The following is a 26584-nucleotide window of genomic DNA, read 5'->3' on the forward strand; positions in this document are numbered from 1 at the left end:
GCTTCAAATGGCATCATTTCATTCTTTTTTTATGGCTGAGTAGTGTTCCACTGTGTATATGTACCACACCTTCTTTATCCATTCCTCTGTTGATGGACATTTAGGTCATTTCCATGTGTTGGCTACTGTGAGTAGTGCTGCTGTGAACATAGGGGTGCAGGGATCTGTTCGAATTATTGTTTTGACTGGATATATGCCCAGGAGTGGGAGTGCAGGATCATATGGTAAGTCCATTTTTAGTTTTTTAAGGAACCTCCATACTGTTCTCCATAGTGGCTGCACCAACTTACATTCCCCCCAGTTGGCAGTGTAGGAGGGGTTCCCTTTTCTCCATGCTGAGTGGGGTCATCTTTGACTGCAAGGAGTACTGGGGCTAGGGGACCAGCGTAGTGGTGAGAAGCTGACATATCTCACCCCGTGTTCCCCAGTCGACTCTCGCTGCCCTCCCACGTTCCACAGCGCAGGCCCACGAATGGGTTGACTGAACGGAAGCCACGATCAAAAAGCTGGTGCCACATCCACAATTATTTTTTGAACTCGTGGTTTACATCCTGCCCACTTTATAAAAAAAAAAGATTCAAGGCAGTTTACAATAGGACAATTGACTCAAAAAGGGCCATTAAAAGTACAAATATTTTAAAAACAGGTCAAAACCATTTAGAATGAAGAAGAGAGAGGTATGGCAGATGATTTAATTACAGAAATGAAAAAATAAACTTAGCTCTAAGCTTCCTGGCAACAAAGGCCCCAAAGGAAAGTTTTCATTGTCTGAAGATGAAAACACACCAGTTCACCTGGCAATGGAAATGCTCTCCTGGCCCCAAATTCTAGGAAGACGATGCATTCTTCTAAAAACCCAAGTGTTGTGCTTTCACTTATTAAAGGAAGGCCGGTATCCAGGTGTCTTTAAATCTTATTAACATGCTTAAAAGAAGACACTTCACTGAATCAAGCATATGAAATGATAACTCTATAGCTCTAACCAAAGTTAAACTGATCTTCTACTCCAGATTTCTGTTCTGGAAACAGCTATTTGCTAATAAAATTGAATGCCAGGTCTTTGGAAATATCAAGTAAGTATCCCCAAATACTGAAAGAATCATAGCAACTAATGGTAATTAGGGGAAAATGCAGGAAATAAATGTTTTAATCACAAGTTATCGTTACAGCCTCCAGAGCATCTGGTGCGAGTTTCGATGCTTACACCTGAACGGCAGAAGTGGGGCACGGCTCTGTTTCCCTGTCAGGTCCTCAGAGGACGCCCTTACTAAATGAAGGGCAGGGGTAAAGCCTTCCACCCCAGGTCAGAGGGATCCACATCCTTAAATAATTACGACAGTAATTGTAATAATGAAATTCTAGATGTGGGCGGGGCGGGGTGCCCAAGAGAGAGACTTAAACTGTGATCTGTTGGTTTTCTCTGAAAAAAGGTCTCTGGTGTGAGGCGCAAATATCTGGAAACATGCGGAAGACCTGGTCTGGCAGGGGCTCCTCGGGAGCCTGCATCACGGAGCCGGCGCTGCAGCTCTTCCCAGCCTCTTCCACCAGCTGTCGGACGTAGAGCTGCTCGACCTGGAGGGACATGCACCACAAGGTCAGGGATGGAGGTGGGGAGTGAGGTGGGCCTCTCTGACTACCCCGGTCTGGAGCCCTCCATCAGAACCTCCAGGCCGCCAGTGGATGAAGGAGCAAGCAGTCCTCTGTATACTCTCCCCGCAGTGCTCCAGTCTGGTGAGCCAGGGTCCAGAATTCCACCAGTTAGAGTTCATTTCTTTGACTAGAGTTAAACAAGGGCTGGCAAAGTGCTAATCCGTCAACTTAGACCTTAAGACAACTGAACAGGGGCGACTCCTTCTGAAAAGGAGGTTTTGAGTTTTAAACAACGACCTAAACAAAAGGAGGGGAAACAACGTGGACTCTGAGAGTCCTGGAACATGAGAAGATAGTTCAGGGGTGAAAAGAAAGCGTCTCCTTCCCCCACCCGAAGCGCTCGTCCAAGCCTGCACGCGGGTGGAGCCCCCCCCCCCGGGCCCTGCTGCCTGGTCTCCAGCCAGACGTGCAGGCTGCAAGGTCTGGACGCGAGCCCCGAAGCCGCCGGTTCTCACCTGCACGAGAATGAGCTTGGAGCGCAACGGGGTCATATCTGGAAACTCCTCTCCGAAGCACAGCACCACCCTGCTGTCGGGAAGCCGGCTCTGGCTGTTGTAGAACTGCTGCAGCTCTGCAGGGACACCAGCGCAGGGGAAGGTGTTGGCGAATCCCGGCCTCGCGACCCCCTGGGCCAGGTGGACTCAGGGCTTTCGCACCTGAGCTCGTCCCCCTTCGCGGGGCCCCTTCTACAGAAAGCCCCCCGGAGTTCTCTGGCCAGCAGCCTCAGGGGACCAGAGTGACTGATTTCACACGTCCCGACCTTCCAGGAGGAACTCGCGGGCGTGGGATCCTAGCCACACGCCTCCCAGGATGACGGCAGCCTCGGGCAGCACTCCCGTGCTGGCGTGCACAAGGTCACTGTCTCAGGACATGGACACGGCTGCCCGGGGACCTTGCCAAGCTGCAGATTCTGACCGCACAGGCACCCCCTCTAGACGCCGGGAGTCAGGCAGGGAGGGGCCTCTCCTCCGCGGGCCACCCCTGGACGCACAGGTGGGAGGGAGGCGGGTCGGGACTGACCTCGGAAGAACTGGCTGGTGTCGAAGACCTTGACCACCTCGTCGCGCTCCAGCTTGTTGGGGCCGCCCCTGCCCGCCGCGGCGTTGCCGCTGTAGAACACGCGGCCCTGGCACTGCCGCTTGACCAGCACGCCCTGCCGGCTGCTGTGCAGGAGGACGCCGCGCTCCAGGTGCCCGAACAGCTTCCGTGTCACCTGCCGCTGCCGCTCACTGGGGATGGCGTCGGCCGGCGGGAAGCGCACCAGCTCCAGGCCCTCGGGCCCACACAGCTTGCCGCCGGGCAGGCCGGGCTGGCCCAGGGACAGGCGGCAGCCCTCGGGGCACGTGGTGGTGGTCTGGCCCATCAGCTTGCCGCCGTAATAGAAGCTGATGACCATCTGGGAGAAGGCTGTGGGGAGACGGGAACAGGTCAGGGGCCGCGGGCGCAGGGGCCCCGGTCCCTTCTGTGCCAGCATGGCCGCAGCCTGCCTTTCTCCCAAGGTGGGGGGCGGGGTGGCTTAACCCTGGGAGTCTTCGGCATTCTGGGGAAGTTCACGCACCCCTTCTAGAAATGATGTTTTTTATAAGCATGAATAAATACACAGAATCACTAAGGAAGCCAGTGATTCAAAAAATAGTAAAAACTGCTGGCGGGTCCTCCGTCCCTCTGGGGATGGTCTCTAATTTACAAGTCACGGCTGAGGGTAAACGATGTTGTGACAACTTAAATTCTTCGGAAAATAACTCCATCTCACAGGCCCTGCTCTACCACTATCATGTACACAGCATACAATTTACACTAGATGTATACATACATATATACACGTGCACGTATATGAACGTACATATATACGTACACACGCAAACACACAGTACTGCCGACGTTCATAAGGGAAGGAAATGCTAGATTTGATTTCCAGGTTAGTGAAAACAAAGATGTCACCGTTTTCCTGACAAATTCACAGTCGCCTTGGCGTTCCCTGAATTTCCAATTAAGAATCTCTCCAAAACCTTTCCTCCAAACCTGTTCTCAGGAAGAAGTCTGAAAAGTAGTCAAATTAAGGCAACGTTTCCCAAAATGTGCCACACGTAAGATGACTGGGGGGCGGGGGGAGACAGCATTACATAAATGAAGAGGTTATTCCATTTTCAATATTCTCTCAATCTCTGATCAAAGAAAGCCCTAGTTTGGTGCTGATGGACCCTTAACACGTAATTCTGACAACCTCCCTTTCAAACGAGGCAGAGAACCTGAGCCTCTGAGCCTTGGGTGGGGGTAATATAACGGCCAGGATTTCTGAACAGGGTGTCTGGTTGCCACTGGCTTTGCTTTGGCCTCCGAGGTCCTACTTACAGCAAGTGGCACTGGTTCCACCTTTACAGGCCATGACAGATGGTCCCCATTTAAATTAAACTTCATTTTTTAAAAGTGAAACTTAGAGAAAAGTCAGACATTAATAATAGTCCAGGCGGTACCCAGATACGAAAACCAACTGCGAAGGCGGGGCTCACGTGACCACTGTTTGTTTGGGAACCTCTAAACTAAGGTGAGAGTGAAGACAACAGGCAGTCCAGGGACACCCCCAGAGGGAGCTGCATCTTACTACCTCAAGCTACAAGAAGTACACACACTACCAACGAGCTTGGTGAGTTCAGGGCACCTTCCGAGTGCCCCGGACCCGCCGAGGGCTGCCTCTGGAGCCGCACAGGCTGTGAGTGGCCCAACTCCGGGTGCCCCAGAGAGCTGTGCAGCGCACCACCTGCCCCACTGTCAGGGGCGGCCCCGCGAGCAGCCCGCCTGGCCTGGGTTAACGCTGCCGTGCACTCCTGATTCCTCGGACCCGCCCGCTGGGCTCCGCTCAAACGGCACAACTCCCTGCTCCATACCCCAGGCTCCGTTTTCTCCCACGTCGGAGTTCAGCGGCGTTCCCGAATCATGCGGGGTTGTGGGTCAGGGCTTCAGGTGGTCCAGTCCAACGCGTTTACTTGACATTTGGGGAAACTGAGGCCCGGGGGGGCTCAGCAGCACCCGCATCCCAGCCCGCGTCTCGTCCCCCGCTCACCACCCTCCCCACGTGCCGTGTCTGCACCACCTAATGCTCCGTGCTCCGCTCCCCACGCTCCAGAGCAATTCTGACCTTTGTCCCAAATGGATGAAATGCTCCAGATTGACTCTGTCACCGCTCTGCCCCTTTGCCCTGTCATCGCCCAGGCCTTATCTCATGCCAGTGCCCCTGGGCCCTGTGAACGGCTGCCGCACAGGTGCTCCAGACAGGCCCAGGAGGGCTGTGCAAATGGCCCCTGCGGAGGGGCGGCGCGGGCTGGCAAGGCCTGAGGGGGGACACGCGGCCGCTCCAGCCGAGCGGTGGAGGCCCCGGAGGAGAAGCGCCTCAGCCCGGCCACCGAGGAGCGCAGGCCAGCCTTCCTGCGGATCTGAGAGCCGCACGGCAACCCCGTCCTGCGCCCGGCTTAGCCACTCGCCCACCGAGGACAGCCCTGCTGGGGGACAGTCCGACCACGGTGGCGGCTCAGCACAGATGTCAGGGGCACGGACTCTGGAGCCTGGGCGCCTGGCGTGTGGCCCCAGCTGGGTGGCCCGGGCAGCGGCTCCACCACTCCGAGCCTCAGTCTCCCCGTCAGCAGAGAGGAGACGACGGCCCCACCCGCCGGCAGCTGCGAGGACAGCGTGGGCTCGCATGTGTGTCCGGCCCGTGTGAGCACCGTGTAAGCGATGGTTAAACAAACTGGGACGACGGGACAAAAGACGAGCTGCGCAGATGAGACCCTTGAAGTTACGTCCCATCCCTGGTCTCACAGCCGTACCGTGCTGAGCCCAGTGGTGGGGACCCGTTAGCGTACTGAGTCCTCAAAGCGACCCCTTGAGATGGAGACTGTTCCTAATGACACCATTTTCCAGGTAAGCAAACCGGGGCATAGACAAGCGAAGGCGCTCGCCCCGACGACGCGACTGCTGATTTGGGGGCCTGGACCCAGCCCCCCCAGCAGGCCAGCTCCTTGCCTGCCACTCCTGCCACTCTGACAGTTCCAGACGACGCCCTTGACCCTGGTCACTTGAACGACACAGTCGAGAGCACACGCTGGCGGCCCGAGGCGCGTGTGGGTCCGCCAGCACAGTGGGGTGCTGTCAACTCGTGTCTGTAGCCAGCGTTTTACATGGGATGTTTCACATAAAAATCCAGACCTCTGGTTTCTCTACAGTAAACGGGGAAAGCAAGGCTGGCTGGGTCTGCGAGTCCACAGGGCAGCGCGGTGGGCATGGGGTTCCACTTTGCCACACTCCCTACCGCTCCCTGGCGCCTTTCACCTGTCCGCTTCACTCACGGCCTCTGCCCTTGCCAGCTTATTCACCTAGCGGTGGGTGTGTGAACGAAACAGAGGGACCGAAGTCCACAACTCCTACAAGAACGTTTTAGGACTTTCTCGGCATGAGGCAGTGGCTCTGAGTCTCCTCACACGTGGGGCGCTGAGAAGCTCTGGAACAACCCGGGAAACTTCCTCCCTAAACTGTCTTCGCTCACCCAGATGCCGCAGCCCTGTGCCCGGCTACTCTTCTGCCCCCAGAAAGCATCAGTCAGCAGACTCCGTGGGCCACGGCCCCGTGACCCAGGCATAAAGCGGTCTCAACAACAGGCTCGCACCAGATGCCTGGGTTTGAGCCCTGAACCCCTCTTCCCAGCTGTGGGACCTCGGGCCAGCAATTTAACCTCTAAGCCTGTTTGTTTCCTCTTCTGTGAAGACGGAGTTCTAACAGCCCCCAGCTCGCAGGGCTGCCGTGCAATGCTTAAGAGCTCTGAGAACAGGAGGATTGTTTTCTCTATAATCTTCTGGCCTGGGTGAGACCTGGCTCCACCCGCCCCTCAAATACACCCGCCCCCTGAGGGCCTTGGTCAAGACACTGCTCCCTGAGCCCCGTTTCCTCCGCTGCACCAGGAGGCCCGAAGCCCGCAGCCCTAATGTCCTGTGGTCCACCTTGATGAGTCAAGCCGCTCGCTTCTCACAGAACAGGGCAGCTACTGGGGAAGACACCGCCCTCCTCTGCCCTGAAGATGCCACCAATGAGCCTGAATGTAAATTCCAGAATCCCCAGCAAAACTAGACAACCACGTGGCCCAGGCCACCTCTGCCCGCAAGGGACGGGGCACGGACGGAACGGCCCAGCTCGGCGGCCCACGAGCTGCGTGACACAGGGTTTCTGAGCCTGTGCAGTGGGAACAGTAACAGCACCTACCTAGAGGTGCTGCCGTACTGAGATGAGGCCGTGAAAGTCTCAGCACGGATCCTGGCACCCAACTAGCACCATCTTCACCACCACCACCACCTCCGTCATCATCAACACCGTCACCCTGTCGTCGCCATCGTTGTTCTTAGTATCCCTATCGCTACAAGCTTGGGCGTGGGAGAGGGTATGTCAGTAAAGGAAACTGACCCCAGGAACGCTGACCAACTATGTCCCTACCAGAAAGTTGTAATAACACTCCGTTAAAACCTCAGAGCACTCTGGTGAGGTGGCTGTCACCGTTGTTCCTACTTTATAGGTGAGGCGCCGGAAGTTCCGAACGGTTCCGTTACTCCACCTGGGGTCACACAGAGCTGGGCCTCGAGCGTGTCTGTGCCCACGCTCTTCCTCCTGCATAATTACACCCAGAAAGAACTCTCTGGATCTGTTGGTCCGACCCAAGAAGAAGCCCAAGACGACCACCACTTGCTCCCAAGCCAAACAGGGAGAAGGAATCGGACTCCCAACTGCCGACACTGGATCGCGCTCGTCCGCAACCCTCGTGGGCCCCCATGGGTCCGTAGAGCTTTGTTCAAAGAGCTCGCCTGGCCCGCCCCCCCCCCCCGAGCCCCTCCGTACCTGCGTGGTGCGCGTCGTAGGTGCTGTACCCTGGCACCAGCGGCAGGCCTGCTGGAGAGAGACAAAAGCAGCGTGAGACCCAGCCAGACCCCCAGCCGTGTGCGGGGACCCAGTCTCCTTAGGAGCCGCACATGCATGCTCCTGAGGCCCCGCCGCAGGCTTCCGCCGCATTCAGGGTGTTCCCTCCCGGCACAGCGACCCTTGTTTCATAAAGCCAGACCTCAACCCGACGGGCGGGCAGGGGGAGGAGCCTTCCCCCGTGCTGTGGGATCTCTGATCGTGTGTCGGCGTGACACCACGGGGCCACACTTCCTTCCCGCCCCAGGGTCTGCTCCTGAAATACCCCTGGACTGCGGCCCCTCACCCAGGCCTTGCCCCGGAGGGGAGCCCGGAGCCCAGCGAGTGTTCCCGGTCGCGCTGCCGCAGCACAGGGCCCTGGGGCGACATTGTCCCCCAGCTGCCTGGCCAACTCTGAGGCCGCTAGGCCAGCTGTCACCTCCGGGTCTCCCACAGGGGACAGTGGGGCAAAGAGGCAAGGGAGGAGGCAAAGATGCTCGTACCCACGGAGGGAGGGTCGTTTCAAGGAGCGGGGGCGGGGGGGCATGAGAAGCTAAGAAAAGGGCGAAGGCCTCACTTAGTCCTCACGACCCCGGGGGGGCAGGTCCCGGTGTCTCCATTTTATAGTCAAGGAAACTGAGGCTCGAATAAGATATGCAACTTCCCGGCATGGGATTCGAATCCAGGGCTCCAAGCTCTCCCCATCTCAGATGCCCTCAGCTATCCTTGGCTCTCAGGGGTCCTCACGTCACAAGACTGTCCTAACGGACCTACGAGCCCCGCTGCATCTTCCCTCTGGTCTCCCGCCCCTCTGTCCACCCTTCCCAGGGGCACAGCGGGGCGTGCCACCGCCTACGGGAAGGACAGTGGCAAGTGTGGCGCAAAGGCTTGGCCGGGCTGTGCCCTCGGGCCCGGAAGCCACGCCAGCTCTCTGGGCTCAGTCACCTTCAGGAAAATAGGGATCACGGTAGCCTCCCCGCCCGCCCACCCCAAGCAGAAAGGAGTGAGGGCCTGAAGGCCGGCAGCCATGGGAACACCTCTGGGGGCGAGGCGCCCTCACCTGCGCTGGGCTGCTGCATCCACCAGTCCGGGAGGAGCTGACTCCTGCAGGCCTCGGGCGGGGAGGGGCTCCTTTTGACCATCCCCATGTAATCGTCCACGGGAGGCTGGGGCAGGGGCGAGAGAGGAGAGCGGTGCTGTCACTGGGTTTCCAGACTTAACTGAAACCACGCTGTCATCTCTATCGCACGAGATGAAGCGAAGTTTCACTTTGCATCTTGAAAGATCCAAGACAATAAATCCACCAGGCTGGGCGGTCAAACCACGAGACCGAAGCCCTGGCCTCTGCGGGGCCCCTCCTGTGTCCACTGGCCTTTTCCATGGAAGTGCCTATTGCAAAACCGAACGGCCAGGCCACGCAGCTGCCCTCACGCCCTGGGGAAGCACACGGTGACCTCAGACACAGTCTCCCGCGCTCCAGCCCATCTCACTCCACACGCCACGTCTAGACTCTCCACCTCTGCCCCATTCCTTAAAGGAGGCTGGCAAATCCAATTAGAAAACGTTCTGAAACCTGCTCTCGCTGTGATGCTCACGTGCCAACGCAAGTATCGCACTCTCTTAGCTGAGCTGGCTGGAAAGCCTTGTATGGAAAACGGGACATCACTGGAAAGAAGCGAAGCCAGGAATTCACTGGGTGTCTGCCAGAGCCCACCCAGAGACTCACCAGCTGCCATCTGCAGGAGAGCCGGGCAGCCCGGAGGAGGCTGCATTGTGTTATCTGCGTTCTCTCCCTCAAAGCACTCCCAGCGATTCTATTATTGCCATGTGAGTGCTGAGAAGAATCTGGAGAGCACCCACACCCCCTTTTGCAAGGCCGTGCGGAATAATTTTAGCTAGGCAATGTCGGCCTTGCAACGTGCAAAAAAACACAGCTACGCAGCGAAAGGTAGCTAAAACTAGTATTTTGCCAAAACACCCACGTGTTTTGCCTAAGGAGACCCCATTAAGCCTTCACTTACAGCCTATGAACTATGAGCTTGTGTACGATTCTAATAAGCCTGGTTATATGGCTTTCCAACCCATCAAGGACTGAGAGGTGCGTGTTAGTAAACAGGCAGCCCCCAGCGCGAGAGCTGTACGATAATGCGTATCATGGCGACAACCCCAAGAAGCAAAGGTTTACTTTTTCACGACAGCCTGCCAGAAGAGGCAAGGGCATGTATGGTGCCACTCAACACGTGTAAAACATGACAAGTTTAGAGGGAACTTCACTGATGCAGAGCCGGCAGCTCGGCCCCAGCCCTCGGGATGAAGGACAGGCTGTAAGCTGCAAGGGGTTGACCAGCGGGCCGAGGCTGGCCTCGCGAGGACGGCGGGTCCTCACGCCCCATCCCTGAGCGAGCGAGAGCCCGAGGCCCCGCATGCCTCGGCGGAGCATTCGGGATGGTGCCGCTCCCCGCCGCTCTCCACCGAACACGCGCAGCTTCTGTCGGGGCCGGAGCTCCGGAAACGCTGCCCCCACTCACCTCCTTGATCAGCTCGTCGATTTCGGAGCGACCGCACTCCATCTCTGTGGCTTCGCTAATGCAACCGGGAGCCACCACGCCTAACTTGCCTACGGAAAAACGGACAAACGCGTGACAGCCGGCACTGGGGCATCACAACCGTCATCAAGGCCACAGTCAGAGGCTTTTTCTTAAGGCTAGGCTGAGGGAAACGGAAGCCAATACGCGTCTTCAGTGGTTTGGGAAAGGCCGAGAAATCCTTCTCCCATGCTGCTTCAGTCATCTGGTCAGCGGGAAGCGGGCTGCTGCTGCGTCCACTCAGAGGACCAAGGCAGCATTGGTCTCTTCCTTCTATCTGCTGAGATCTAAGATGAACTCACGTCTGATCTACTCTACACCTGACAGAGGTTAGAGTTACCAGCTAGGGCATCTGAAGACAGGCAAAGATTTCCCGGCAAAATGTGTTTGCAGGTTGGAGTCTTTTTTTTTTTTAAAGTTAACGGGCAGGAAACCTCATTTTGGCCTTTCCCAATAGACATGTGTGCATCTGTGCACGCACGCGGCGCACCGTAAAGGCCCGCGGGCGCCCAGGCTGGAACCCGCCTGCAGCGGGAACCGTCTAAAGGCACACGGGCGTTCCCACGACAAGCACTCCGGACCCGGCTAGTTTCTTCCCCCCTCTCAGGCCTCTTCCCCAACGAGAAACTCACCACATTACATTTATCCACGTGAGATGTATTATGACCAACAAACACTCGTTTGCTGGAATTCATCAGTCCCAATCATCTATAGAACTGACCCACTGTTTCATCCGGACTGAATATTGATTTGATTTCGATTTGAAAAAATCACTCAGAAGCTGCTGATGGGGGAAGCAGGGGGCAGGTGGGGCACCCCCAGAGTAGCCAGCAAAGCCCTGAGGTACCGAGGAGAGTGCGCCCACCTAGGCATTATGCAAATGCAAAGCTTCTCTGCCCCCTGAGAACCGCTGCTTCTGTAACATCCACGCCTGCAGGTGACGCTGGCTGCGCTCTGAGCTATAAACAAGCCAGGGTCGCCTGCCTGTTCAAGCTTGGCTGACCTTGTGGGTGGGAGGATTAAGAGAAACTTCTGTATTCCTTCAAGTCACAATTTATTATACTTGGCGATGATGAAAAATTTATCCCAAACTGGAAGTAAGATGGCAATAGAGCATCCGAGAGTATTAGCTAAGAGGTGTCCCCCTAAGGGCCATCTGATTCTCCACGGGGAAGGTCAGTTTGTTTGACTTCCTACTGATTATCCATGAGGGTTCAGACTCAGTAGAGTTAGGTGTTAATTCACAGACAACTAAGCTACAAATGATCACTAGAGAAGAGCGCCCCCAGCTATGGTTGTGCTGCCCGGGCAGGACACTCACAGGTTCGGCTCAGCCTTCTGCCTTTCGCTGACCGTGCGCACCTGCGTGGCATGTTCTGTGAAGCAGTCTTGGGTGACAGCACACTGGTGCCCTCGTTAGTGAGTTCAACAACTCTCCACCCCAGGCTCACCATTTATTTCTGAGAGTCACGATTTTAACTTTAAAAATTATGTATCAACATTTTCAACCTCCCTGCGGTGGGAAGAGCCCTCTCAGAAACTCAGAATTCCTGCCCAGCCCTAGGCAGTTTTCAAGGGTTCTGTTTTCTTCCCAGCATTACTGGACAACTAACTAAGCAGCTACGAGGAAAGGATGCTGTGCTAAGATTCTAACGGCTACATCAAATGGCTAAGAAAGTCAACGTGTTGAAAGAACGTTTTAACTAGGGGTGGTAATTAGGTTTCATCTCCTGGGCCAGCTCTAATCTGTAGCAGCTGCAGAGCACAGCACTTTGAAAACGCCTGAGGCCCGATCTGAGCTCAACACATCCTGATCGATTAGTGATGTCTGACCAGAGCAGAGCGTGGACAGCAGGACGGGGGGATGTGAGGCAGGTTTTTGCTATTCTGCTTTAATCTCCTCACAATTGCTTTCCTGGGATTTTACAGCGGGAGGAGACTTCAGGAATTATCACAGCTGGGGGTTCCCAAACAACGGTCAGGATCTAATATCTAGAAGCATATCCCGTCTCCAGCAATGAAGCCAACAGTGCTTCACCTGCAAGTTCATTCAAGAACTCTGCCCTCAACCCCTATCAGCCATCCCTCCTTTGTCCACCTTATTTTCTCCTAGCCTGCTCCGCGAGCTGCTAGAAAACAAAAGGAATCCCTCATCGGCACTGTTCGGGGAGCCTTGCTCCCGTCCAAGCCCGTTGCTGAGCCCCAGGGAGGCCCCAGCACTCGCTCCTGGTCCAACAGTCAGCGAGCAGCAATGCCAGCTGCCACCCCGTCTCCCGCCCCTTCCTCCCGTCCGCTGCCTCTCAACTAGAAGCTGCCACAGTCGGCAGATGGTGGGTGAGGTCAGCGGAAGGAGACCTCAACCTCTGCTGACATAAAGGAGAGAACTATTTGTTTAGCTGGACCCCGTGGGCGGCGACTCGAACCCCAGACCCAGGCGGCCTCCGTTGGGCCAAGTGCCCATAAAGAAAGGATACTTACATTTTTGCTCCTCCTCGGGGACGATTCGGTAAACTTTATACGGTTCAGAAATGTCCAGCTGGGACCGGTCTGTCACTTCCTCAAAATCCGGGCTCTTGTTCAAAGCACAGCGTAACCTCGTCTTCCATGTGGCCGGCTCGGCCTTGTCCCCTTCCTTAAACTTCCCTTTAAAAACGGCCCAGGCCTGAAGGAAGGAAAGAAAACACATGAAGTACCCAGCTGGCCCCGGGACCATGCACACCCAGGGCCACGGGCAGGCCCTGCTCTGCTCGCCCTCCTGAAGGTCCTCAGTCAAGGATTTCAGGGTTCAGGGACCCCAGTCAGACCACTTCCTCTGACAGAAGTGAAAAGACCCAGGTCGGGGGTGGGGGCAGGGGGAGGGGGTTCCGGAACTCGAACCCAGGCCCAAGGACACACACACATGGATCTTGGATCTGTCCCCTGCAAATCCTCCCCGGGACCAGAGGGCCAGGAGGAGCCTGAGGTCAAGCAGCGCAAAGAGGAAGTTGCACATGGTTTCACTCGAATGTTCAAAACAAAGAACAATTTGTTGCTTTTTCAAATCAACCTCTAGCTACAAGGCAGCACGAAAAGGGAACATTTGCAAAGAAGTCTGAATGTGGTCATCCACTGCCCTGCTACTTTTAACAGAAATTTTGTTTTGCATTTTGGCGTTCATTCTAACCTTCCCCACCCCCTTCTCCCCTACCGCTCCCCAGGGTACTGTTTAAAATGCAAACAAATGTTTTCCCTCTCTGTGGGTTTTTTTTTACAGCTCTGTTTTCTGACCTCTCCAAACCTTAGAATCTGAACTAGGACCAGAAATTCAAAGCTGGAAACTTTAAGTCAAAATGTAAAATGGGGCAGTATTTAAAAAAAAAAAAAAAAATTAAAAACACGTGGATGGGCACAGTTTTTAGATTTCAAATTTGGAATACCCACACACCAATCAGAGGGTCACTACTGTCAGGTGAAACTAACGTTTGGTGTCAGGCAAAATCAGACATGTCTTCCAGCCTAAAATAACAGGAGATCTGGAGGGAATTCTCAACCCTCACTGGGGAAGATGAAATTCTAAGAGCTGACTTTCCCCAAGGTGACCCAGTCTGGGATTAAAAACCAGCTGTTCTGACTTCCAACCCAAGGAATTTCTACTTCAGCAAGCAGCAGGCAGGTGTTCCCAAGCTTAATGCATATACCGATCCCCTGGGAAGCTCGTTAAGATGCGATTCCTGGGCCCTGCCCCTCAAGAGTCTCCTTGGGTACCTGTGGGTTAGGTCTGGGAACCCGTATCTTTAGCCTACATCCCAGTGATTCTGACTTAGGTGGCCAGGAACTCCATAACACCCTGAGTCAGATTCCCATTTAAAATAGTCCTGGTAGAGCTTCCCTGATGGTACAGTGGTTAAGAATCCACCTGCCAATACAGGGGACACAGGTTTAAGCCCTGGTCCGGGAAGATCCCACATGTCGCGGAGCAACTTAAGCCCGTGAGCCACAACTACTGCGCCTGCGCTCTAGAGCCGCGAGCCACAACTACTGAAGCCTGTGTGCCTAGAGCCCGTGCTCCACAACGAGAAGCCACTGCAATGAGAAGCCCACGCACCGCAATGAAGAGTAGCCCCCACTCGCCGCAACTAGAGAAAGCCCGCCTGCAGCAACAAAGACCCAACGCAGCCAAATAAATAAATAAATAAAATTTATAAAATCGCCCTGGCTTTTCCCCCGATGTAAGACAAGTTCAGTGCCTGTGCTCTCTGCTCAGCTGCCGCCCTGAGCTCAGAGTCTGCAGTCTTACCCGCGGTAAAGGAACCGGAGAAGCTCCCTTACTCATACGAGTGAGCACGCGCAGTCACTTCCTCCTCACAGACGCCGGACTCCCCTTTAGAAACATGTTTAAAAGTAAATGGCTTTCAAGCCTTTTCCGTCCTTTTCTCTTCGTTTATTAACTGCGTCACAGACCAAGCACTGATTTATGTTTTTCATAGAAATTTAAGTGTAAACTGTGTACACACTGAACAGTAATTTCAAATGTGCATTTACGTTAAATGCGGTTTCTCCACCTGGCACTAATGACGTTTGGGGCTGGATCACTCTTCGGGGTGGGGGCCATCCTGGGCACGGTGGGAGGTCCAGCAGCATCCCTGGCGTCTACCCACTAGTGTCAGTAGCATCCCCTCTCCCCGCTGTGACACCCAGAACATCTCCAGACACCACCAACTGTCCCCTAAGGAAGTACTATCATGACTCACGCGCATCCTCATTTGAGAACCACTGAGCTGGTAATCCGCGTTACCAATGGGACTGGAAGACCGTGGATCTGGGGGCCATATTAGGCCGGCTGGGGTGTATCCAGAGCTGCACAGCCCACGGGGCACTGCCGTGGGCACTCGTCCATTCAAAGCTCACGCTCACCCCATCAGGAAAGCCAGATCCAGAGAGCAAAGCAGGGCCCCACAGTCAGGACGTGCACCGGGCTGCATCGGGTGCCCCACCGCCAGCCTGCCTTGAGCCCTCGCAGGGCTCTCTGGCCAGCTCGAAAATACCAGCTTACCTGGGTGACCTCTCAGGACTCTTCAAGAGCAAATGCTAGACAGAACAGAGGGAGCTGAGGCCCGTCAACAGCCACGCAGCGGCTCAGAATACACCAGAACCCACGTCTCCCCTGTCCATGCGCTGCTCTGCACTCGTCAGCAGCCAGCGTTAAACCCGGGACCACCGGCTCTTCCCCATTTAACATTATTGTCTCATAGAGAACACACCTGTGGTTGCCAAGGGGGAGGGATGATTGGGAGTTTGCGATTAGCAGATGCAAACTATTAAATACAGAATGGATAAGAAACAAGGCCCTACTGTAGAGCACTGGGAACTATATTCAATTTCCTGTGATAAACGAGAATGGAAAAGAATATAAAAAAGAATATATATATGTATAACTGAGTCACTTTGCTGTGCAGCAGAAATTAACACAACACTGTAAATCAACTGCACTTCAATAAAATTTAAAAACAACAGAAAACAAACATTACTGTCTCATTTTGTGCTTTAAAAGTCAAATGCGATTTTCTTCCTCGAAGGCCTGCTGAATTGGAAATATCTGCTACGAAGCACGTTCTAATTTATTCAGGCCTGTCAAAAGCCTGGTCAAGGCAGAACAATTAACGAGTCGTAACCCTCAGTTAACTAGATCTTCCCCCTCAACTTTATGAAAAGGAGGCAAAATACTTTTTTAAGAATAAGTATGAGCTGATATCAGGGCCTCATCATACAGTCAGGGATAATCCAAAATGAGCTAATGTCTTTTTCAATCTCCTGTCTCTGGTCCACACCGGGAAGCTGCCCTCACCATGACACCTGCAGACAATGAAGGATTCTCTGGTGTAAGTGGCTTCTTACGATCCCTAAGTCAGGAAAGCAGGCTCATTTTTTTTTCTCTTAACTCATACATTTTTGAAAGGTTTTCTCTGAATGTTTGCAACAAAAGGTTCTCTACTTAAACAGAAAATCCCCAAGGTGGCTCAAGGCCTGACTGCTGGCTTCTTCCAACAGCAGAGCTCTGTCGGTGGACAGGGCAGAGACGCGCCCCTTGGTGGGTGGAAGTAAGCAGCACTTGGGGACAGGCCAGACAGGCCTTCCGCCACGTGCATGTCCACCAGCCCAGGATGTCACCCTTCGGGTGGCCGCCCAGCTCTGGGTGGGCGCCTGGTCTCCCTCCCGCCCCCATTCCTGCCGAGATTGTAGACTCATTTCAGATTGCCACACTGAGGGACTGCGTAATCAACGGAAACATTGGGAATCTTGCACATTTTTTCTCAACGCTGTTGAAACGGCCATGAAGAACATTGCATAAGATGTATAAATCTGGGGCTCTATTTCATTACCCCCCAGAGCAAAGCGGGAGCAGGGTGAAAGGAGAGGCCTGCATCTCCGCCGGCAAGCCACAAGCAGGGCTGTGCAGCCACTGGTCTCGCCCCCAGTCCCCTCCTGAAGCAGTTTTACTGACGGTCAGCCTCCAACTGTGCCCTTCGCACCCCCACGCCTCTGCTTCAATCTGTTCATCCTGGCCACAGTCCACTCCTAGCAGGCTTCTCAATGGGGACGGGGGCATCTGGCAATGTCAGAGGCATTTTGTGTCGTCACAGTGGGGCAGAGGGTGCTACTGGCATCTAGAAGGTCAAGGCCAGGATGCCGCTAACACCCTCTTAGGTGCGCAAGATGGACCCACACAAGGAACAATCTGGCCCCGGGCGGCGGAGCCCTGGCTCACAGCCATCTATGATCGAGAATTCCCAATCGACTGGCTGGACCTTGGGCAATATTAAAATTTAGACGGAGCCGTTCCCAAGAGAAATTCCCCGAGATGCCAAAGGCAAAAATCTTCTCCGAGAGAGGGATCCACGATGCCACCAAGGAGGAGAAAGGAGGCATGAGCAGTGCCCAGGCTCCCGACCGGGGCTCCCTGAAGGGAAGAAGCCTGCCGGATGGATGTCCAGGCCACGAGAGCCCCCTTGAAGGTAAGCGCAGAACGTCCGCACGCGCCCACTTTTCTTGGAGGGGCAGGCAACTGGCATCAGATTGTCAAAGAGCTGTGACCCGCGCTACACAGTAACAGAAGTGCTAAGACGTGCGGCCCCCCTGCAAACACCAGGCAGAGACGTGAAGGACTGAAATGCCTCACAAGCCAGCTCTGACCTATCAGTGCTCTGCTCTGGGGCCAAGGTATAATCTCTGTCATTTTGGCTGTGTTGAGGACAGTCGTCCCAGCTAAGGGTCCAGTGCTGTGCTGGGGTCCTGCAGGCCTTGCTCCCCTCACTCACGCACGCCTGGGGTCTGGCTCTGCGCCCCCCACACCCTGCTCAGCCTCCTGGCTCCTTCCCACACTCACTCACTCTCCCCTCCTGGACTCTGGCCCCCAGATGCCCACACGACAAGCACATATAGCAGCAGTTTGCAACCCAGATTCTGAGTCGGATCACCTCTGCTATGTCTGTTTGCAAACATGGAGGCCTGGCCTCACCTTGGACCTAGGGCTCCAAGTCTCGCAAGGGGCGGAGCCTGCACTTCTGTGACCCTGCTGACCGATGGGGGATTCTGATGACCCGGCTGGGCTGCAGAGCTGGGCTGCCCTGGCTCCTCTGCCTGGATCTAGGTGATGGGTACGGCTAGGCGTTGGGAGCCTGGGCTCACGGCTGGGATGCCTGGGTTCAGACACTGGCTCCATCATCCAAGAGCTGGGAGATCTTGGACAAGTCACATCTCCTCTTGGAGCCTCTACAGAACAAGGACAGGAACGGCACCTACTGCATAGGATTGTGTGAGAGGAAAACAAATAAAACACGTGGGGCTGGGCCTAGCACAGAGCAAACTCTCAGTCAGTGCTGCTGTCTCAGTGCACGTGGTGGAACTACACAGCAGCTCGCTCCATGCTTGGGGTACTGATGATTCTCAAGGGAAGTGGACTAGTTTTAGACACCAGCTGCAGGTTCAGGACACCCACATGACCTGGTCCCAGAAGTGATGACAGATGGTGTCTCTCTCATCTGAGCTGACCCTACACTGCCAAGCGGAAGTAGCACCTCTGAAAGAATGAAGAATCAAACCTTTCCCAGAATTCTAAAGGGAATTTAGGGGGCAGCCCGGGGGAAAAGGTCTCAGTGTAAAAGAAGTATTTTCTCTCTGTGTTTGCCAGTCCTCATGCAAAAGAAATGGTAGCGCAAGGGGAGAAAGTGCTCTGTTTTCCTCATCGGAAAATGCCAACAATATACAACATACCGGGAAAGTGGTGAAATCGTATGACAGGTGTACAATCACCTACTATATTTTTTGAGACACATTCGGCACTCATTTGTTTTAAAAAAAACTGGATTAACTTTCAAGCAGATAAGCAAGACATCAATCACTCAACAGCTGCACCAGGAGCTCACGATGTGGCAGGGAGGCCAAGCCACTACCTTGAAGATGGAGGCGTCCACTTCCTGGTTGTAATCCTGTTTGCCAGCGTGTTTCCAAGGGATCCGGAACATGCTCTTCTCGTCGTTCTCCCAGATCAGCCCTGGGTACATGGTACTGTCGATCTGCTCAATCAGCCACTGCCGCAGCCGCCGGCCGCCGTTGCGGTCACACATCCTTGGAAAGAGAAAACATAGCCTGTGAAATTACATAGCCGTCTAATTACTCACAGCACCCCAGGTACTCAACAGCCAAGCACTGCTAACAGGAAAATCAGAGGATCAGGACACAGGTGCCAGCTTGGGGGAAACCCACGGATCCAGGAACTCTGGGCCACCTGCTGTGAGAAGGCAATGCCGGCTTCCAGGGCCTCCAACCCTGAATGGAAACTGAAAGCTCGCTGGGAAATCTGCAGCTGTGCATCACAGATGTGGCCCCGACTAAGGCTCTGGCTGTGCTCTTTCCAGCTTTCACCCCCTGTTCTGTTTCAGGCAAACACAGCCGCATCTGAGAGCATCGCTCATCATTCCATTTTTAGCAGGAGGTGGGGGAAATCACTTTCACCTTTTCAGGTGCCCTCAATGAGCAGTCCATCGCTCTGAGAGCCAATTCCATGACATGACTTAATGCCCCCACTGGACCAGCATGCATGAGCAAACATGACATTTGTGCTCTCCGAGAAACAAGAAATCCTCAAGGCTATCCCTTCTAGATCGCCCCTTCACAGCTGGTTTGGGAACGGGACCAAGCTGGGGTCCCATTCAAGTCTCACCATCTCTCAGCTGGGTGAGCCTGGATCGTCATTTAACCTCGGAGTGTCAGCTACGCTGGCCGACACACGAGGATAAGTGCAGATACCGGGCGTTGTCACGGTGAGGACTCCGACGACACATACAGAGCACCTCACACAGTGCCCGGACCTGAGAAGATTCTCTTGAAACAACACGTTACTACTGTCCCAACTTTCCTCCTCAGGAACTCTTATGACAAACTGGGAGATAGAGGACAGGAGTGAGGAAAAAAACCGCAGTGACAGAACAGAGCAAAGCTAGCCTCTCCCAGAATGCACGAGAATCCGGGGGCCTCAACACCCCGGGCGCCCAAAGACACCCTTGGGAAGAACATTCTAGCCAGAGCAGACAGCTTTCCCAACAGCACAGAGAAAGAGAGCGCGACCGTGCCGTATCGACTCACAGCCCACGTTTACAAGAACAGGGTGGAAATCCCCTAGGCGGTTGGACAGACGCCCACCCCAAAAAAATCAGCATTTCAGTTCTTCCGATTAAAATGTGACCGCTTCGGGCCAACAGATTTGAAACAATCACCAGTGACAAGACATAACATCCCTAAGAACACGGTCACATCCAGAGCCATCCTGGTCCGTAATGCAAGAAGTGTGTGTGTGTTTTGGACACTCCAGCCACCCCACGGATGGCTGTGCGGTCGGAGAAGGGGTCCAGGTCCCAGGCAGCAGGAGAGGAGGTGAGGGCCCATGAGCGCCACCTGTAACTTTTTCATCCAATTAACTCCAGCTGCCCGTTTGTGGATTCAAGAGCAGTGAAGCGTGTGAAATGGGAACTAGACTTCGATTTGGAAACTGTAGACCCCAGCGAAGGCTTTTCTCTAACTAGCCCTTGGGAGAGTCACCTGACCATCTCTCTGAGGCTCCCCTCATCGGCAAAGTGCATGGATCTCAGAAGTCCCAGAATTTGAAAACAGTCCCTCGTGTTTATAAACTGGAAGGGACAGATGTGGGAGGGACACCTGGTGAGAGAGATGAAACAACACCGCCACGCACCCCAGAAAATAACTTGGCAGGGCAGAGATTCCCACAGGGCTTTCCTGGAGGAAAGATGGAGCAGCTCCCCTCACTTGAGGAAGGAGCCGTGTGGAGGAGGGCGAAAGGGGTCAGAACACAAAAGAAGGCTGGTGTCTGCGCATCTGTCGATTAAATGAAATGTCCCCACTCGTTAGCATTTTGCTCACCCCCTTAGTACAAAGTCCATAAACTGGAGTCCGTGCTCCAGGAGCCTCCTGAAATAAAAAGCAGAGTTTCGTTTGTACAGGCATTTTTCTAGAAAGCAGGTCAACACCTTCTCATCAGGATTTCTAACGGATTCATGACCCCCAAACTGTTAAGGACGAATCTCGTGGTGATTTATAAGAAGAAAAAAAAAAGGTAAGAGAATGGCATTGAGAGGAAGAGTGAGTCAGAGAACATGAAAATACTCTAGAAATCATCTAATCCAGCCCCTGCTTCATTCAAAAGACAAAACTCTGAGGCCCAGAGAGACATCCCAACCCCCAAGGCCCCCAGCAGGATCTCGTTTTACTCACCCTGCAGAGAAAAGCCACGGTTAAGTGAGAGGATCTCAGCACATGGACAGCTCACCTGAACTGTCACCGAAACCCCCCCTCCAAGATTCTAAGTGGCGTTAAAAGCCTAACATTCTCTTACAGTGTGATCCATAACGATTTACTGAACACTAACAAAATCCCACCAAATACAGAGCCAGGAAACGTTTATAAGCCCAGTCACATGTTTAAAACTTCCTCTTCCTTGATTTTTAGGTAATAATTCTCTTTATGGCCAAGTCCTATCTGGAGCTAATCTGCATTAGCTATAAATCGGCCGGGGATCAGGCTTCCCAGGCAGGAGGTGATAAGAGGCTGCCCTGGGCCCACCCAACCCGGATTCCAGGAAGGGCCTGAGAGGTGGTGCAGGTGCAGGACTCACCTTCCCCATGTCTCTCAGGGCGCCTGGTCATTTGCCCTGGACACCCATAAGACCCAAAGCACAAAAGCCATTTCTCCTTCTGGTCCCAATCTTGCTGAAATACCTAAACCTCTCCCAATTCTCTCGAGAGGAAACTGCATAATCTAAAAGGACTGTCATTCAAGGGCTGGCTCCTAACTTGGCTTTCAGAAAAGGTGGGTTACATCCCTCGTACGCTGGGGGGTAGTTTAAACTCTGGAAAATCCAGTCTCTAGTTTCCATCCACAAAGCACTCCGCCGCTCTGGGTAAGGAGCACACCTCACCTTAGAAAAGTCTGCCCTTTGCCCTGGGGCTCATGTTACACCAAAATGCTCTTTTAGCTGTGAGCCCTAAGGAGACTTTCTTGCCAGGAACGACCGGGCTATTACGGAAGCAAAGTACCTCCACCCGCACTCAGAAATCTTACTTGTCATCGATGAGAATTTAAAAATCCAGCCCGCCCCGCTTCACAATCTAACCCCACCAGCGCGGCTGGACAAGAGGCAGTTTCACAGTTATGACTCCAGCCCGGTTCCAAGAGCAGGATTTGAGCGGGAAAGGAGCAGGTCTTATAACAAGGGGGTCAATATTTCCCCGCTTTGTACGAGCCATTCTAAAATTTTCCATGCAAACCAGATTTTAAGAAAAACGAGATTATTTTAAAGCATCAGCCAATCTCTGGGAGCAGCCGCACCTGGATGCTCGGTTCGGATTCAGGAGAAAACGAGGAGAGAGAAAACAGACCAAGACTGCACGGCCGCTGCCTCCGCGCCAGCCGACGTCCGCGCCCCCGGCCCGAGCTCCCAGCCCACCGCCTACCTGCGCCGCCTCCCGCCGTCCGCGCCCCAGGCCCCGGGCCCACCTGCGCCGCCCGCCGCCGCCCGCGCCCCAGGCCCACCTGCGCCGCCGCCCGCCGTCTGCGCCCCCGGCCCAGGACCCCCAGCCCGCCGTCCGCGCCCCTGGTGCTCCAGCCCGCCGCCCACCTGCGCCGCCGCCAACCGTCTGCCGCCGCCCGCGTTCCCACGCCCGCCGCCGAGCTCCGGAGATGCGCCGCGGCCCCGGGCGCCCGCGCTAATTTAAGGCCGGGGGCGGGCCCGGCGCGCAGAGCGACGGCCGTGCCGGCCAATAGGCGCGGAAGGGCGGGAGGGGCCGCCCAATGGGAGCGGCGCGCCTGGCCCGCCTTCTTCGAAGCGTTCGGCTTTCCGAGAAATCACTTTGCTCGGAGGCGTCGGCGGCCGAACGGTCCGCGAGTCTTCCGGGGTTCGTTCCGGGGGTCCCGGGAGTGTCCGCAGGAATTCCCGAGGGCCGCGGGGGCCGTCCGTCGGCCCAGGTCAAGGTTAGGGCGGATGGTGGGTACCAGATGGCGTAAGTCAGGCCAGTTGGGGCTGAGGCAGGGGGTCAGATGGCGGAGGTCAGGGCTGTGCGGTGGATGGTGGGTGTCAGCTGGCCGAGGTCGGGGCCGAGGTGGAGGTCTGACAGCGCAGGTCAAGGCTGGAATGGTAGGGGCCCCGAGGTCGGTGCTGCACACGGCCAGGGGTCCCCGCAGTGTGGCTCCCGCGCCACCACCATCTCTGCTAGTGTGGCCGAAGTTCCTGGAGCTGCTGTGGGCCAGCTGAAGACGTGTCTGAAACCACTGCCCTCTGAACATGGGAAATAAAAGCGGCAGTGTCTAGCTGTTAAGGCTAGAATGTCCAACTAGGGAAATTTTCATCATAAATTCTTTTCCCCAGAAAACATGGGTTGTGTTGAGAAGGGTCCCCTGTGTATCTGTGTCAGCGTCCAGCCTCTCCTGCATGTCAGCGGGCACTTACTGCAAACATGGGAGTGGAGTGGGGGAACAGAAATGAGAAACAAAGTCCTGGAAATGAAAAGAAGAAGACTTGTTTTCCCATGTTCTGCTCTGGGGTAGCCTTAGAATAGAGAAAAGCGAGATTCTTCATTGACTTTTATGCCTAGTTGGTGAATCATACACAAGCAGCAGTGTTCATCGGGCCATTTTTTTCATTAGGCTTTTCAAGGACCTACGAAAAGGTGTGGGACTGAAAAAGAAATTTTATTAGGCCCCAAACGCAAAAAAATACACTGCAAATCTGAAGTGAATAAATATTCAAAGAAAGATCCCTGAAATATAACATGTCAACTTCATAACTGTAGTTTATTGATAAACATGTCATTATATTTGAAAACCATGTGTGAGTTAGAAATCACTTGGTAAGAATTTCCTAATACCACGATTCCCAGGCAGTCATGGCAATCATAAATTAAATGAGTACCCCATTGCCAAATAATTTCCAGTGAAAACTATTTTTTTAAAGCTTAAATTCTTTAAGAGTATTTAGACACTGTGGGAGTATTTTGATATGTTTGTTATGATGGGGGATAAGCATCCTGAACTCACGCCTGGGACCTCAGAAGTTCTTACAACAGCCTGTATGTACGTTTATCCTCACATCTTTCCACCTATGTGCCCCTTAAGCCTACCCAGATTTACTAACCTATAAACGCTGTCCACTGCACAATGATGTGTGATCAAATTTCCGCTCAACGCGCCACTTAAGTAAAAAGATAAGAGCAACAAGTATAAAGAAGTTGGTGGAAGGGTCCCAGCATATATTATTGGCAGTAGGTGTCACTATATACATGGCAGGAACTGTTCACAGCACCCTGGCTTGCATTAAAGCTGCTCCTGAAACCCTGTATTTTCAACGGGGTAATTCCTCGCTGCTGGGAACAACTGCTGACCTTATCTGCTTAGCTCTGCCCTTATGCAATGAGCACTTATCGTGCCACTACTGTGCGCTAGAGGCGGTGCCAAGGACAGGAAACGCAAACAACAAAGTATCCCTGGTCACTCCTTCCTCTTCAGTTACCTCCAGTATCTCCCACTCGTGGGAGAGCTCATCCTGATTTCCGCAGCAGCCGACTCACTCCCCTTCCTGCCTCCACCTCACGTCCCTGTTTATCCTACTCTTCGCTCCCCCAGCTTGAGCCTCTCCGTCGCACACTGGTTTCCCCGTGGCTGCCACGGCAGGTCCAGGTGCTCGTCCTGGCGTCTGAAAACCGTGCTCTCCCAGCCTTCTCTCTCCCCATCGTCCAGCAGGAGCCCCTTCTGGAGACAGCAGCCTGTCACCACACTTAGAACAGCACGTTCTGGAGTCAGGCCCCTGTTCAAGTCTACGTGCCCTGACTCACTAAATGTGTGACCTTGAGCAAATGACTTAACCTTCCTAAGCCTCAGTTTCCTCATCCATGTAATGGCGTTGATGATAATATTATGTTAAACGGTATGAAATCGCCAATATTCAACTGTTTTTCCATCTACAGAAAGGACAGTTCCCTACGGGTCAACCTAATCATTCCTGCCTCTTAGGATTAGTGGGGACTGAGTGAGCTCTGTGGGTTGGGGCAGGTTGGCGACTAGGGAAGGGAACTGGTGAAAAGCTTTCCTAGGAGACGGTGTTTCCATTTTCGAGTCCCCACCTCTCCCTTCACACTTTCCAAGCCCAAGCATAGCAAGGGGGGTTCAGGAGAGCTCTGCAGCGTGTCTGCTGAGAGGACAGGTGTCAGCTCTCCTGAGAAAACCAAAGTCACCAACAGCAGGGCTCCGACTCCTGCCCTGGAAATCTACAGGACAACGGAGGCGCTTGGTGGTGGTACCAAGGACCCGTGTGCCCGTGTGCCCTCCTCCACATTCAAGCACCCTGAGATCACCTTAGGCACATATACTGTACACATCCCACCCGGACAAGCCAGGACACGCTCCCCACCTTAAGGTCGGCAGACCTTAACTCCATCGGCAACCTTAACTCCATCGGCAACCGTGTTCCCCTTTGCCCCTGTAAGGTAACATCTTCCCGGGGCCCGCAGGTTAGGCTGTGGGTGTCTTTAGGGGCCGCTGTCCTGCCTGCCACACCCTTAACATCCACCTCAAGTCATCTTTCCTACCCCCGCCTTCACTGACCCTCATTTTCAAAACACCAGACTCCAGCCACACTGAAATCTTTCCAACATAATTTGGGACTTAATGTATGCCTTTGTGAACTATTTCACTGAACGCTTCTTTAGATGAAGGGTAAAATCTTATTCTGGTTCAGTACCCCTACTTAGCACAGCACTGAATTAGGGGTGCCTTACGTAACAAGGGTAACTTCATTGCAAGATCTCAGGCGGAGCAACAGAAGAGGGGCTGGAAGCATAGCTGTTCATCTCTGTGCTCCAATATATGAGTTGGGGGTCTGAGGTGGGGGTCTCCAAGAACATGTCCAAGTTCAGTGGGTCGCTAGGAGGACTCGGGGACGCAGCACAGCGCTGTCATCACAGCTGATCTATTACAGAGAGAGGATGCAGAGCACGATCAGCTCAGAGGCTGGGTAGGGGTTGCGGGGGTGAAGTCCGGGGGAACCAGGCTCCAGCATCCTCTCTAATGGGGTCGCACAGGACACGCTAAATTCCCCCAGCCGCGAGCTGTGACAGCACGTGTGCAGCGTCGTCCATCAGGGATGCGTTAGAGCTTCAGCGCGCGGGGTCTTTATTCGGGGGGCCGTTCACACGAGCACCCTCTGCCTGACGCGCACCCAAACCCCAGACTCGCAGGAGGACAGCAGGAGTCCGGCACCACCACCCCCGTCTGTTCACACGGCCTAGGCACAGGGAGCCGCTCATCAGTCCTGGGAGGGGGGGACCCTCCCCAAATCCACCTTCCCAGACGCCAGCCAAGGGCTGAGCTTGGAAGGCGGCCCTTCTGGGGACCCCAGTCTCGAGTCTGCTGTGTTAACTCCTCTGCACATGTTCCTAATTCTGAGGGGGCTTTTGACATGCAAAACCTGCTACACTCGTTGCAAAGGAGACCGTGGCTGTAGTCACCTACCATCAGGTGCATTTACCTGCCATTAACTAGGGTGGGCTGAGTTTTCTTGCGCTTCGCTGAGGCTGGGGGCTCATAATTAAGGACAAAGGAGCCGCTGCAGGCCAGCTTTTGGAGGACGGTGGGAGCAAATCCGGATCAGGTGGGGTGCCGAGTCTTCCAGGGAGGGGTCTCTCTCCCCCTGGAAACGCTTTGTCCTCCCAGCCCCAGCACGCAGGCTCACTTCGTCAGATACCAAACATGCAGGAGTGGAAGCTCTTTTTCCTCTTTTGGGCTTTAACGTTCCCAATTTCATCTGCTCTCCAGATTGGCCACCCGTGCTCCGCAGTGCCTGCTGGCTCCCGCCTCTGTCAGCCACGTGGATCTCAAGA

General features: G+C 54.4%; 2 protein-coding genes across 5 annotated transcripts in view; one reads left to right on the plus strand and one right to left on the minus strand.

Moving 5' to 3' along the window:
* Positions 1-505: 505 nt before the first annotated feature.
* IRF8 (interferon regulatory factor 8) lies at positions 506-22395 on the minus strand. 4 transcript variants are annotated; one of them, XM_027119064.1, is made up of 9 exons: positions 22333-22395; positions 18596-18770; positions 12645-12828; positions 10110-10198; positions 8642-8747; positions 7525-7572; positions 2671-3057; positions 2106-2221; positions 506-1572 (listed from the first exon to the last, which is right to left on the minus strand). In XM_027119064.1, the coding sequence occupies exons 2-9, from the start codon at positions 18767-18769 to the stop codon at positions 1396-1398; spliced, it is 1281 nt and encodes a 426-aa protein (XP_026974865.1). In that variant the 5' UTR covers position 18770; positions 22333-22395; the 3' UTR covers positions 506-1395. The 4 variants fall into 4 exon arrangements, with proteins under 4 accessions (XP_026974865.1, XP_026974864.1, XP_026974862.1 ...); XM_027119063.1 differs by having other exon boundaries at positions 7525-7575; XM_027119061.1 differs by lacking the exons at positions 18596-18770; positions 22333-22395 and adding an exon at positions 17662-17897.
* Positions 22396-22505: 110 nt separating this feature from the next.
* The window catches only part of LOC113627365 (uncharacterized), a 35091-nt gene continuing 31012 nt past the window's right edge, over positions 22506-26584 (plus strand). The window contains exon 1 of the mRNA XM_027119904.1: positions 22506-22714. Within this exon, the coding sequence (XP_026975705.1) occupies positions 22506-22714 (209 nt within the window). The remainder of the gene's footprint in view (positions 22715-26584) is intronic.

The sequence above is a fragment of the Aethalodelphis obliquidens genome, unplaced genomic scaffold, assembly GCF_003676395.1.
Source record: "Aethalodelphis obliquidens isolate GAN/ISIS:26980383/991018 unplaced genomic scaffold, ASM367639v1 scaffold20, whole genome shotgun sequence".
Classification (NCBI taxonomy): Eukaryota; Metazoa; Chordata; class Mammalia; order Artiodactyla; family Delphinidae; genus Aethalodelphis; species Aethalodelphis obliquidens.